The sequence below is a fragment of the Daphnia pulicaria genome, chromosome 1 (genome assembly GCF_021234035.1).
Source record: "Daphnia pulicaria isolate SC F1-1A chromosome 1, SC_F0-13Bv2, whole genome shotgun sequence".
In the NCBI taxonomy this organism is placed as follows: domain Eukaryota; kingdom Metazoa; phylum Arthropoda; class Branchiopoda; order Diplostraca; family Daphniidae; genus Daphnia; species Daphnia pulicaria.
The window spans coordinates 11,730,630-11,745,008 of record NC_060913.1 but is presented as its reverse complement, the minus strand read 5'-3'; the positions used below and the strand labels follow the sequence as shown (position 1 = coordinate 11,745,008).

At 37.5% G+C, this 14,379-nt stretch overlaps 3 protein-coding genes across 3 annotated transcripts; 1 reads left to right on the top strand and 2 right to left on the bottom strand.

The window, feature by feature from the left end:
- Positions 1-5,681: 5,681 nt before the first annotated feature.
- Positions 5,682-6,915, bottom strand: LOC124339707. The gene is made up of 3 exons (XM_046792897.1): positions 6,574-6,915; positions 6,290-6,510; positions 5,682-6,225 (listed from the first exon to the last, which is right to left on the bottom strand). The coding sequence occupies exons 1-3, from the start codon at positions 6,782-6,784 to the stop codon at positions 5,695-5,697; spliced, it is 963 nt and encodes a 320-aa protein (XP_046648853.1). The 5' UTR covers positions 6,785-6,915; the 3' UTR covers positions 5,682-5,694.
- Positions 6,916-7,626: 711 nt separating this feature from the next.
- On the bottom strand, positions 7,627-8,479 carry LOC124336984. The gene is made up of 5 exons (XM_046791014.1): positions 8,421-8,479; positions 8,244-8,358; positions 7,949-8,158; positions 7,710-7,841; positions 7,627-7,633 (listed from the first exon to the last, which is right to left on the bottom strand). Exons 2-5 carry the CDS (start codon positions 8,339-8,341, stop codon positions 7,627-7,629), a joined length of 447 nt encoding a protein of 148 aa, XP_046646970.1. The 5' UTR covers positions 8,342-8,358; positions 8,421-8,479.
- A 4,961-nt stretch (positions 8,480-13,440) lies between these two features.
- Positions 13,441-14,235, top strand: LOC124320698. The gene is made up of 2 exons (XM_046783563.1): positions 13,441-13,738; positions 13,842-14,235. Exons 1-2 carry the CDS (start codon positions 13,515-13,517, stop codon positions 14,038-14,040), a joined length of 423 nt encoding a protein of 140 aa, XP_046639519.1. The 5' UTR covers positions 13,441-13,514; the 3' UTR covers positions 14,041-14,235.
- Positions 14,236-14,379: the final 144 nt, after the last annotated feature.

The window sequence follows — 14,379 nt, the reverse complement described above, 5'->3', positions numbered from 1 at the left end:
ATCAAAAGAGTCAAATTTGCGGAAGATTCTTTTCTCTTTTTGTATTATCCAGCAGAATATCTCTTTCTCTACTTTGAACGCGAACAACAGCATCCAGCATAATGGTAGACGTCATAATATAGGCCTAAATAAAAGCGATAAAAGCTCTTTATCGATTTTTTTTTAAATTGCTAGCGAGTAGCGAGAACGACGTACGACGACTAAATTGGCAATAAATAATTTGTCACCTTTTCGACGTCGAAATTATAACATGATTGGACGTCCTGTCTAGAGAGAAAAAAAAATCGGGAATCGTCAACTGTATAATAGCCTATATTCCGGGAGTCCTTATTTCAGTTATATCCGTGCAGTAAGAGTGTGTCGGCTTCTTTCGTCTTTATTGCATTTGTGTGTGTGCTGTCTATATCCCGCGTACCCAAGGGCTAGCAGTTATCCTTAATATTATATAATATATATATAATACAATCTAGCCTACTATTTATTTGGCTGAGAAAGAAGGATAGAACAAACTTCCGTGAGGTGAATATAATATATAAGGCCAACAGCATTGCGTTTTTTTAATTTCATTTTAAGAGACGAGAAACTGCATCGGAAATGAGCGCGACAACCTGGCGCATTCGCGTCAATATTCAAGTAGACAGCTGACTCCGGCTGACTCAGCACAGCAGAAGTGAAAATATAATTAGAGTGCGTGATGTATACCTCTTCATAATGTCCCATCATCATTGAACATTAGGATTTCCCTCTTATAAAATATTATTGAATAACTGTTCAATTTTAACAATTAGTGAATATGCTGGCTAATGTAGCGAAATGATGCTAAACAGATGATGATTTAATAATGCTATTACCAGTTGTTTATGTATTAGTTGAACTACTGATGTCACAAAACCAGAGCAACTTCAACACGCACAATTAACCTTCAAACATACCCAGAAATAATTGAGTGCGTCACAGTATACATATAGAACAATGACCCCCAGTGAGTTCGTTAACTAAGAATAACGATATGATTCATTGGGTCCTATATAGCGCGGTTTTGGCGATAATTATAAACATATAACAGGGAGTGGTCCCGATCTAATTGACCTTGCGACCATAGAGACTAGTTTAGGGGAAACGACAATTATTATCTGTTATATAGCTATACGTCAATGCGCGCGGTATCTATATCCACTGTATATTAGACCTATATATTAGTGCTATGCAGATATTATATTATACGGCAAACCGCTGGCTGATGCTGTTTGTCAACGGGAAATTGCTATTTTGCGGCTTTCTAAGTTGGCCTTTAGCGCTTAGTTTGCACTAATGTCAGCAGCTTGTTTCAAGTTTTGAAATTGCAACTTTGCAAAAGTATATTTACAAAAGGCAGCAGGCAAATAAGTCTTTCAGCCTTCCTTAAGTTTGTAAATGGTATATATCCAAGTTTGTATAAGTATATTCTGCTAAAACATGTTTTCTATATACGACCAGCAACTATACTAGTATGCAAAAACTAGCTGTCCCGTGTTGAATGAAATAGCAGCATATTAGCTGGCCTATCTTATAGTATAGGCCTATAGGCCTATATGAGATCCATCATATTAGCCAAGCAATCAAAAGTCTGGTAAATCTACGGACGTGTATAAGGGCGGTGCATAGGATAGATGACATCCATTGCATTCACAGATGATGATGAGACGTCCCGTTATTAATCCAATAAGTCGCCCAGCCTTCGTTTTCATCCTTCATATTATATATGTGTAGCAAATGAATTCTTTTGTTACCCGCATTAACCGTAATTAATGAATGTTAAGAAATCTCAAGATTATTCGAATGTGTAAATATCGAATAAGAAGAGGAATGGCTCCTTTCAAAGTCCGTTGATTTGATGATTGAAATGAAACCAACGTGGACCTAATGGATCTGGAAGTCTAAACTAATACATAATATAATATAGTAGGCAGGCCCTAATATACCGCCCTATTATATATACACTCGTATACTCTTTCAGGGGCCCCGTCTATAAAAATGTCGTTGTTTCGACGGGCCTTTATTTCAATCCCGTTGGCTTTCCAATGTATATATGCCATCATCTCGTTCTCTGATTTCGGGTTCATTCGACCGTGATGAAATCGCGATGATGCTGGTATACAGTATATAGCCCTCCTCCAGCAACTAAGACAGTTTTCCGGCTATATTATACTGCTCATTTTTTTTTCTCTCTATTCCTTATATTCATTGATAATTTGTATATATTTGTATTGCACATAATTTGACATTCAAGTTTCAGATTTATATCGGAATGGATAAAAGGGAGAGGGCATATAGGATAGAACATGACGAAAGGATGGGGGAGACTATAGGCAAAGTTCCAGCGGTCAGTCGGCCAGTCGGCCAGTCGGTCCATCCTTATGATTATAGAACACTACATGTATGTAATACATTGGTGCACAAAAAAAAAAAAAATCTATATAGACTGCCGGCCGGACAAGAAGAGTGACACGTTGTATAAGATCGTATAAGACGGCATTCTCATTTTCTCCGATGGAATAAAAGCAAAAGGCACCCGGCGTGAGAGATATATAATAGATCCCCAACAGCGAGCAGAGTCTCTTATTTAGTGTTGGGAGTGCTGGGGTCGCCAATAAGGCGGGGCCAAGAGACTCACTGGTGGTGGTATGGCATCATATATAGTACAAAGACCAATACACACAAGATATATCTAAACAAAAAAATAAATCTATCCATTACTGCATTATTGCCCAAGAAAACCTGGAGCTTATTCAGTCCAAATCATTTTTGTCCCCTGATGGAGACGGCGAGTAAAGGATCGGAAGAATATAGGGAGTCTATATAGGAAGCACCGACCATGCAGCATTCCTTTGTTATATACAAACCCATTGGCTGAGAGAGAGAAGAACATGATCTCTCTCCAAATAGTCTCTAGCTATAATGGATGATATGTGTTCTACAGCACTGTGCCCTTGGAACTCTACGTTCAACATTTGTCTTGCTTTTGTGCAACCCTTTCACTCTTACATCACACTTTGATTTGATATATTGAGAATAACGGATGATAGCCTACGAGCCCAATGGTCGACACTATTCTCGACAACTTGTCTTGATTTGTCGATTTATTCGAGGATTTATTGATCCAATACGAATTTGTTCCAAAATCCGATTCAAAAAGGTGTCGCGCTCGTAAGCTGCAAACAAATAAATAAAGCCTATCAGAAGATTGTATGGGGTATTATCGACATTAACTTTCAGTTGGTGATGCATGTTAACCGAATCGTCATCATTTCAGGCTCTTGCTGGGATCGAACACCAGTCCTACTCTATATGGGTCTACTTTAGACGAGCCCTCGAGTCGCTAACCACAGTGCCAGTGGGGTTGAAATAATGGTAGTTAGAATCGAAAGAATATCTAAATAGGTGGAAACTTTGTCGAAAATAAAGTTGAAAGCTAATCAGGTATTGGTGAGACTACAGTTATCAACAGTGTCATTCATGAGTGGTGCATGGAGTACTCATCATATCAGCTTCTTATAGGACTTGAACACTCAAGTTCCATCGTCACGATCACGCGCTATGGCCACTAGACCGATTGGATGTCTAAAAAGATCGCAAATTTTTAAAGTGATTTAGTTACCAATGCTGGAAAATCCAGATTATTATTTTTTTCATCGCTGGATGTCTAATTAATTGAATTCTTTTTTATTTGTTTTAATTTTTAATATCGCTTTTAAAATGCAGTTTCAGCGGTACGGGCGCTACTAGCGACACTGGCGGCAGAAAAACAAAACTCAAATTCACGGTTAAATTTTTAAATTTTTTTAAACGTAATTTAGATTTTAAAAACTTAATAATCGATTCACTTTATTCATAAAATTGACAAGTTGCGCAAATTTTAATGGCAAATTTTCCCTCCCTAGCTAAAAAATAAGTAAATAACACATTAAATGTAACACGTATAAAGAACAATTTGTGTTTCACCGCTATTATACATTGCGATACATTGAAAATTCTTGTAATCGCCTCTTATTTTTAATAGTTATTGTTTCGTGAGATTTGGGTTTTTTCGCTTGCGAGTTTTACTCAGGTCGGATGCCCTTTCACTTCCGTTCTCCTTAGTATATTTTTCACTGTAACTCAACCGCGGGAGAAACTAATGTAAAGAAAGAAAGAAAGAAAAAATTGAAATTAACGACCATAAAAGAAAACATATTGCTTTCAGCCAGACTTATAGAACTGGCTAGAAAAACGCAAAGGCTATTATATGCGGGATGACAGTTGAAGGGCGGGAACCATGTGTGTGCCGTGCTGTGGTCTGGCCTTATCGGGAGTCTGCCATCATTAATACCCATCACATGTATGGCTGATAGTATAGCCTTTGCATCCAAAAGAAAAAGGAGGCCAGAGAAAACTAAAGAAAACGGAGATTTACGTCACGAGGAGAAAAAACAAGCGATGTGCTCTTTATTCTATATCCTTTTTTTATTTTCGTTTGTTCTTGGAAGCTGCTAGGCTACTGCGTCCCTCCCACAGACGATAAGAATAAGCGGGTGATGTGTATAATACTGATGATGATACATATATATTTGATGAGGAGATGACAGTGATGAAGCATATTGTGACACCATATGACAAAGAGCAACCAAATTCCCATATCTCGAACACGGGTGACTATCAAATCTCAGCATCGCTAGATCCAATGTAAACAGCTCTCCGTTGGTGGTTATATCCAATATGGACTTTGTTAATGATGTTTTTTTTCTTAACTGTTCTGAATTGATACTTATCTCTTTTAATTATGACGGAATCGCTGATGGGAAATGCACCACTCTTTCTTCAACGTCAACAGCTATAAGCGATTTATATACAGACCTGAGTTATTGGTGTGGCAAAATGAAAAGGCCCATTAAGCCTATAAAGTATACCGTATTCTCTTGATAAGAAAATAAATTAACATGAACATTGTGATTTGTGGTGCCTCTCTCTAGACATGTATAAAATATGCATGCCTATTAACACCAGCAGAGGAACTCAACCCCTATGCACTCTGTGTCTTACCTTATATACGTAGAAGTCGTATTATTATAGCTCTGTATAAGAGACTCAAAGTGTGGCATCACCCCATTTATTCAATTCCAAGCAATGTCAACGACTTCAAATTCTGCGTGGAAGCATCAACTATATATATATAGCTCTCACGTTTTCATATTCTAATATCTATTATTTTCTCTTTCTTGTCTGCTGATGTCTCTCATGTCTGGCTGGGCAGCATTTGTAAGCAAGTTCAAATGAACAAAAGTGCAAATACATTAACGCCTTCCCGGAAGCTCATATGAACAGAAATTCACTTGTAAAAAAGCTTTTTATAAAAAGGTTCATTTATAATGTGTTCATTTGTAAAACTTAGCAGTCGTAAAAGGGAATAGAAATTGTTAAAAATGAACGTAGCTCATAAATACCGCATTATATCCAAATGCATAATATAACAAGGTTCAATCGCATTTCGATATGAACTCGAAAGAAATTTTATTTACTTGATCACTGATATTTAAAAAAAAATTCAAACATAAAATTTTTTATTTCTTGTATCACGTACAAATGAAAAACTTAATAATGAAACTTCAAATGTTTTCCTTGGAATAAGAAATAACAATTAAATTTAATTGTAGTGATAGGGTATAAATGAAACCATTATTAGAAGAATATTCTTGTTGGCACATCGAAACGAGCCCTGCATCTTGGGCATTGTGAATGATTAGGTCTGTCTTGATTACGAATTATAGTAAGACATTCCAAACAGAATGGATGCCCACACGGCAGTATGCTATTAATAGCGTTTAATGAACAAACGGTGCACAAGTGTTGCGGATGTTCTCCCTGCAGCTCAAGGCCTGGATTGTTGTGAACGGGAGGATTCATTCCCTGCAGTTCGGGGCCTGGGTTGTTCGCAACGGGCGGAATCTCGTTATTCCCTTCCCTGTTATTTCGAACTTCGTCAATCAGAGCTTGGCGGCGCAAATGTCTCTCGGCTCTTGCGTTTACTCCCGCGGGATGTTGTTGAACTGCGGGTTCCTCGGCTTCTCTCCTTCTACCTCGCCTATTATTTTGTTGTTGAGGCTGAGGAACAGCATATGCTGGAGGATCCGCGACGGGCAAAGGTTGGAGCTCATCAACTGGATTCAGCACCCTTCTGAAGATGTCTTCAAGTTGTTGATCCAGAGGTTCCTTAACACAATATAACGATCTAAACTTCCTTATAATCAAATAAATTAAAATATTAAAAAATTACCTGGTTCTCATTTGCAATGTAAGGTACGGGCTCGAATAAACAGGATACGACTTCAAGGAATTCACAAATAGTGTATTCCATTCTATTCAGCCTTGTTGTGGCTTGAAAGATTCTTGCTTGACGGCGCCTATCATGAAGGCCGCGTGGGCGGCGAACTTGTTCTCCGCGGCTGGCGGCAAGAAAGTCGTTGAATTCTGATGCATCAATTTTTTGGAGATGCCCTTTAAAATAAAAATTAAAATAGATGAATTAAATGACTGTATTCATGCGTTCATAGGCCCTACTCAAAAAAATCCAAATAGGCAATCGACGGCCATTCATTCTTTGATTAATTTTCTTGTAAAAGGACTCCAAATGATTATTTGTCCGCCTGGCATCATTTTGAACGCAGAATCGATCAGGCCCAATTCTTTCAAACCAAAAGCGTTGCACATAGATAAAGAAATCTTCAACGCCCTCAATAACATGTGCTTCGGACCCATGCGCCTCCATCATGATACGTCCCAGCGACTTAACGGACTAGAAAAATATTTAAGTTGATCTCAATGTAAAAAAATTGCATATACAATTGTAGTTTACCTGTAATCCTTGAGCAGCTTGAAGTGGGTGGAGTAGACCTATTGCCGTTGTCATGCGGACAATTTGTTTTACTATTCCATTTTCCTCTTGGTATGCTTCCTGCAATCCTAGCGACATCGCATGGCGATACATTGCCTTAAAAAATAACCACATATAAGAAAATATTATAGATCAAAAATTCGAATACATCGAAATAATTAAAATGCAGATTAACAAAGGACAGGAAAACATGCATGCATGTTAAAAATTAAAATGTAATTCTTACTTGTCCTTGATGGAAATAGCATCCGCGAACTCTGGCGTTTGGAAACTGAGATCCCATTGCTGTGAGAATAGCTACTTCGTAATCAGATATCATGAGGTTAGGTTCCAATGGGGCCCTATTTTCTTGAACTGCTACAGACTTGACTCTTTCAATAATTCGCTCATACAGCGCAGTAGTCCTAGCTGTCATTAATGCATACGCGACAGGAAAACACTGTAAAAGAAGGCGTATTACTCTAACGAATACTCTTATAATAATATATTAAATAATTATCACCTGTCCGTAGGCAATAACGTGCATAGTTAACAGTTGATAAAACAAATGTGGTACTATGCAGAATGTTGCATCGATGTGCATTTCTCTACCGTTCCGCAATGCAGGCAGTATTCCAGGACTTATAAATACAAGCGCATATGCGTTGCCCTCTGCCACCATACCATGATAAAATTGATTTCCAGATAACGAATTGCTAATTAAATTTTAAAAAAAATAATTAAAAGCTTTGAACACCCAAAAGAAAAGTAGTAAAACAATATATGTGCAATATACACAATATTCAATTACATTTTTATTTACCTGTACATGGGAAATTCGTTGATTAAGTTATCGGCATCGATGACAGATAGCGGATTAGGTGGCTGCCGAGAACGCCGTTCGCGTTGAAGGGTAGAGCGTATGGTGGCAAATGTAACATCTCTGATATTCATTCTGAATTTTAAATAGATTTGAAGTGAGGCAATGTAGGAGGCAACATAGTTTTTCTATCATTAAACGTAGGTGGCCTTAGAAATATGTAAGTAAAAATGGACCCATACCTTTCCACTTCTTCGTCATAGATTTCCTTTATCGACCGTGGCTCATTATGAAGCCTCACTCTGATAGCTTGAACGAGCATCATGTGGTGAATCTCGCGTTTATGGTTGGCATGGTGGTGTGGTGGTCCCGTAGGCACAAAAATACCATCGTCGTCCTCTACAATTCCTGCAGAGCATCCTTCCAATACATAAGAATAACACCTATATCTACTGTTGGTCATGGCAAAAAAAAAACATTAGAACATTATAGATAACATAATCAAAGACATAGCAAAATAAATTCTGTTTCATGTACCCATGGCCATTCTTGTGGTAATAAACCCAGTTATGGAGATCAACCAAAACTGTGGTGCCTTTTTTCCTCCCGGGAATTTTCTCATAGTCTCCATCCATGATGATTACATATAAATCTTATCCAACGAACTGACAATTAATTTGAGAACAACGAGAAATAAAAAAATCTAAAACATACCTTAATAAACCCGATGTGAAGCTACAATAGGAGTTGTAGGTGGTGCAGCACGTATAAAAGCTGACTACAAAGTGTCTTCTGCATCCATTCTTCAACTAATTTATAATTTTTCTCACGCAACTCTCACATTGTTGACGCATATTATCAAGTAATTGAAATTTCCATTAAAACATTGCACTCAAAATTTCTTTAATTATATATATCACAAAATTATTTTGAAATACAGAAACTCCTTGTAGAACGTTTTAAATCACATGCAACACAAAATATATGGCACATTTTTATTTATTGCGGGAATAAAGACAGGAGTCATTAATGTTACATTTATAGAAGTAGGCCTAGTTAAACTAATATTTCTATTTAAAAATCGATTATTTGGGTAAAAATGTGTTACAAATGGACATCGGTACAAAACGTATTTTACAACTGCTGTTTACGTTGCCGTTGCGATTTTACATTTTTTTTTATTATTGGTTATAGTTTTTGTACTACTACAAATGGCGCTTCTGTCAAGTGCCCATTGTATGAAATGCATTCGTTACAAATGGATTTTTTATGAAGCAAACTTCTTACAAAATTGCTATTTTATTAATATCTCTTACATTTGAACATGCTTACAAATGGTGCCCAGCCTCATGTCTCACAGCCAGAGCATATATACCAACTCTGGTGTCATTCCACCTCAAATGGAATGGTAAACCACTTTCGACAAGTGCTCCCTTCTTTCTCGCTCAAGGGAAAATAAAAATGTCTCCTCAAAAATGTCTTTCTTGCTCTACTTTTTTTCTTTGAGGTTTTCGTCTCAGCATCAGCGCTATATACTTTTTTCCGAGTCAGATAGGCCTACTATCTAAACCCTCTCACACAAGTTGCAGATATGCAAAAATATATTACAATTATAATGGTGCTGGGCTTACTATGAGCCGTTTTATTTCGGCTAACACCGTCTTTTAATGGAGCATTTTCATCCATTTCCATTTGTAATAGACAATTCGACGACTCTTTTATTTTTCCACCAAGCTCTTAAGACTTAATATATCCTTTTTGAATAATTGATGATTGAAGAGTGCTGTGGAGAGATGTATAATATGGGGGAAGCCGGATATTATTATACAGAAAGATTTTGAGAGTTTATACAGGTATAGCGATTCAACGATTATACAAGAGACCCAGAAGCACACAACATTATTTTCAATATTTGGTTTCAACTTCCGCTTCGACGATGAATAAGGAAGCGGAGGACTATTATTATGCTTCGCTATATTAATATCGCTCACCATTTGAAAGTGTTGTAATAATGCACTGTGACGGCCTGTTGGGCACACGGAAATGATTGTTAGTGAATCGCTGCTGCAAAGGATTATCAAGAAGATGTAAACCGTGCATCAGAGCGTGCAACACAAAATATCGAGTTACAGTCTATAGCCTATAATACAATAGCCTACCGGGTATATAGTGCAAATTCACGTCCACCATCAAATTCTTTTCGCAGCACTAATGGAGCCTCTCAGTTACTGATATCCTTGATATTAGTTACTTGCCACCGGCATGTGGGAGGTAGCAGGTTCCAGTTACAAAACGAGACGAAGATAAGGATAACTTGAAGTATATCATTTCCGACCTTATTTATTATCATATATAGACCTAGTTAACTCGGCCAATCTACATCTATACAACAGTATCAAGGCGTAAAATTAGGCTGGTGAACAATTAATAATACGATCTGCGATGGATGATTTTAACTTTCCATTACTTGTATACAATTTGTACAAATCGCTTTCTATATTAGCTGATTAATTAGAAATCTAAAACTAGGGGAAAGAGCTCAATATAGTGTGGGATTAATTTGTCTTTTCTTCTATCCGTATAATAAGACGGATAGTCCTAATAACCTTATAATAAACATGTGAGTAAAACCGGAAAAAGGAAGAAGAACGTTCGCCAGCAGCTTATAAGTGATTACTTTAAGAGTTGCAAAGCTCGCGGAAATCGCACCTACGTCTTTTATTTTGCTTCCGCTTGAACGGATTACACGATAAAAACAAATAAAGTCATTCAAGTCCAATGGAAAGGACATAACTTGGATAACTTGACACGTGACGTGAATGAATTAGTCATTATAGTCGTACGTTCAGGATTATTGTAGACTCATATTATTACGCATTGATATAACATAAAAGCGAGAACAAAAGCCCAAAAGGCTATATACCGGAATAGAACAAACACCCTGGGATACATTTAAAACCTTTCATCGTTATGGAAACAGATATAATTTACGATCATGGGATCATCGACGACTCACAGCACAGCAGTTTTTTATTTTATTTTAAAATACATTTCCTCCATGCCCTTACATGGACAGTATATAGCGCCTCCTACACTTTAATAGAACGGAAAACATCAATGATAAATCAAACGACGTCCATCCATCCTCGTTTGGTTTTTTGAAGCGCTCTTCCGTTGGTTATATACTATACATTTCCTCTCAATAAGGCTTCAATATAAGTGGGGATTTGTTGCCTTTTCAAAATAAATTTGACAAATTGATTTCCCGATTTTATTATTCTCCGTTTCGATTTTCTTTTCTTTTCTTTATAATATCTTCTATATATTGTATAACATCTTTCTTTTCTGTCGCAACCAATTTTCTTGTTGGTGATGAAGACTTTTTGAGCTATCAGATTAATTCTCTTCGATGTAAATATAGGCCTGTATATAGACCATAAGCATAGGGAGCTTATCAACATGCATCCCTTAATCATTTTTATAATCTTTGAACTATTACTATATAGGCCTATATAAGAGGTTACATAAAACGCATAATACCACCTACCTTGCATCCGAATAAAAGAAAAAGACTGTTGTTCTGCTGTTGTTATAATAATACCGGCAGCATGGAGATGACATTTATTATTATAAGTTTAGACAAGGTACACTTCGCGGTTCAGAAGAAAGTCACAACGCGACTGTGTACTCTGTCTACATATACGTGTTAAAGAAATCAATATTAATATAGCCTATACGCAACGCAATAACACAGCACGCCAGCAGCAGCAAAACAGCACAGTTCGCAAGTAAACCCAAGTAAACAATCTTGAGGCTTGACTCTCTATTTTAAAAAAAGAGCTATAGTTTATATATACACAGCGTAGAGCAGTGCAGTTGGCTAGGAAACGCATAATATGGACTTGAAAGAACGCAGCATGATGCTGTATAAAGTGTGGCCAAAATGATACACGTCGAGTGCTTTTGTCGGCGGGGCTTTTACGCTTATATGGTGCAGGTCGTCTGATGCTGCTCTGCTTCCTTATAGCACAGCCCATCAATTGAAAACCAATGCGGAAAACCAAAGATATATGCATAACGAGTCGTCCAGTTGTTGAGCATCACCGTCTCTGCGTGAACGCGGCGAACGTCACCCCAGCAAAAGGAAACAAAAGAAGAAAATGTCTAAAAAGGAAAGTCGTTGCGGCTATATACACATCAGCACTATATGTATCTCAAGTTCAGTTAAGCAGCACAGCCTTTATATTTTCGACTCTTTCATCTTTCTGGTGTCTATTCATTGTTGCGTTTGGCTCCGTCGTTATCCAAACATGCGACATGCGCAACAACAGAAACATCCAACAACATCGATACGAAATAGGAAAATAACTAACAAGAACAATAATTGCTAAAGGCTACGAAAAAACCACTCGTCATATCCGCGTTTGGAAAAAGTATAACTGCAATTCATGGCACGCGTGCGCAGAACATGAAAACAGAATTATAGTTAAATATTTTAGCTTTAAAAAGCCACCCATTACGGCTATAAAATATTGAACACTAAAACTTCGGAAAGGGTTGCTATATATATTTTTTAAAATTTGAAATTAAATGATGAAATTCCATTTATTCAATTCGAAAACTCAAAAACATTGAAATTAAAATTTAAAAGTATACTTTGATTGCCGGCATGTTCAGCTTTTACTACGGTAAGTCTGAATCAAATATAAGTTTATGCTATACCGCTGTCAATCTGGTGTGAAATAGCGTTTTGTAGATATCCGTGAAAACTTTGTTTTTAGTTTGCTAGACCTTCATCATGTTCACATTGTCAGATCCATCAGTTTCTGCATAATCACATTGTCGGTTCACTTGTTTATTTATTTGCATATACATGAGAATTTATAAAAGGTTCGCAAACTTGTTTTCAGACACTGCACCTCTCCTCTTTCCAAGCATATTTCATAGTAAATAACATCTCCAGTATATTATACACAGGCGATGCAATAAATCTCATTTGATGAATTTCCCGTTGATGCTGATGCGCACTGCGCTTTGAAAAAAAAACAAAAAAACTAGCCTAAACGCTGCAAAAATATTCAGCAATATATAACACAGATCGTTTTGTGCATTGCACGTACAAAGAGTTTGATTATTTGTCAAGCTAGGAGGCTGGAGGCTATACCAAGCATTTTACGGAATTGAAAACAAAAGCAACGAAATATTACACTATGTAGAAATACATATTTATAGCCTGATACTTTCACGGTACGAAAGAAAATTCACAGTTTTGTTATTTAGCGCATTGATCGACGCATATAATATGCACAAGCATTTCATTTCATCCGCATCCATCCGTTTGTCCGCGCTTTGCTGACGTTGACCGAAGATTATTCCGGTTTAAATATGATGGGCTTGCCGGAGAACAATGGTGAAATGATCGTCCCAGAAGTATAGCTATATAGCTACAGACAAAAAAGAGAGAAATTTTGAACTCGAGGGAGTAGTTAATCATACAATAACTACAGCTTGATGCGGAAGCGAATAGACATTCGTGAGTCAGAGTGGCGCTGCTTGACGACCCATGAGAGACTGATGTGCTGACGTGATATCGTGAAAGTAGCTGGAATTCCCGATCGCGAAAGAGGAAATTCTTTTCTTTTTTTTTTTCCCTCGTCGGATTATGCGGGCGCAGAGCGTGTGGGTCGTGACTGGCAAAAGACGCACACGGATATATAAGAAGCGGTGGCCGTACATGAAATGTTATCAGTTGCTTTCTTATCTTAACAGCTAACGTACCGATTGAAAAGGGGTTTCCAATTTGTCGACATGGATCTTCGATTGCTGACATTGCTCGCTTGCTGTGCATTTCTGGCTGAACTGGGAGTCCAGGGAGTAGCAGGATCCGTCTACGTTAAAGGAGGCAGCCGTTATCCGTTCCCGCGTCCTCAATATTCAAACGCTGAGGCCACAAATGCCCAGACAGCAAATCCCAGTAGCTCTAATAAGCCTCAGCAGCAGCCGTCACGCGCTTATTACATTGGAAGCAACAGGTAATTTCTATTATTTGATAATTGTTATTTGAAATTTTTTTGAATGGACAATTTCCTCGATCAAATTAAGATGTTCAATTTTCTTTTATCATTCGTTATTCAGGAGAGTTCAACGACAAATTTTGAATTCCGAAACCACGTCCATTCCATCACTGACGACACATTCAGCTGCTAATGGAAACAACCAGCGCAAACAGCAAAACACTCCAGCAGTATTTGAAGATCAACGTCCGGTTGATTTTGACTTGAACGTTCGACCGATGGCACAATTTATCCCTGGGCTTAAGTCGGTAATGAACTAGCCGTCAAATCTTTTACAGCCGGTCTGTTACTGTGTCACAAGTCTCATCTCACACTGATGAATGAATTCTTTTCTGTAATGAGAGATTCGATCTGTCTTATTTACAGACAAATTCCTCTTCATAATAAATGAGCTCTTGTACCTGGACAATAAATGTGACATATTATAAAACAGACAAAAACGTGTCGCTGAATAATTTTTTATTTCCCCGTGCAGTAGGCGTAGGCCTATATATTCTGTTAATATGTATAGTTTTCACCCAACCCGGACCCATGTTCGACGTCTCCACCACCACCCCCCGCTATAGTATAGTCGGTAGTGCGTTAAAAATGGGCCCGGA

Bases quoted from the DNA above. Each gene is read 5' to 3' on its own strand.
- LOC124336984 (XM_046791014.1), bottom strand. From the start codon at position 8,341: ATGGATGGAGACTATGAGAAAATTCCCGGGAGGAAAAAAGGCACCACA. The intron at 8,159-8,243 runs GTACATGAAACA...CATGACCAACAG, and splicing joins TACCACAAGAATGGCCATGG to TAGATATAGGTGTTATTCTT. The intron at 7,842-7,948 runs GTATGGGTCCAT...TTTAAAATTCAG, and splicing joins TATGACGAAGAAGTGGAAAG to AATGAATATCAGAGATGTTA.
- LOC124320698 (XM_046783563.1), top strand. From the start codon at position 13,515: ATGGATCTTCGATTGCTGACATTGCTCGCTTGCTGTGCATTTCTGGCT. The intron at 13,739-13,841 runs GTAATTTCTATT...TTCGTTATTCAG, and splicing joins TATTACATTGGAAGCAACAG to GAGAGTTCAACGACAAATTT.
- LOC124339707 (XM_046792897.1), bottom strand. From the start codon at position 6,784: ATGATGGAGGCGCATGGGTCCGAAGCACATGTTATTGAGGGCGTTGAA. The intron at 6,511-6,573 runs GTAGGGCCTATG...TTTATTTTAAAG, and splicing joins GCCTATTTGGATTTTTTTGA to GGCATCTCCAAAAAATTGAT. The intron at 6,226-6,289 runs GTAATTTTTTAA...TATTGTGTTAAG, and splicing joins ACATTGCAAATGAGAACCAG to GAACCTCTGGATCAACAACT.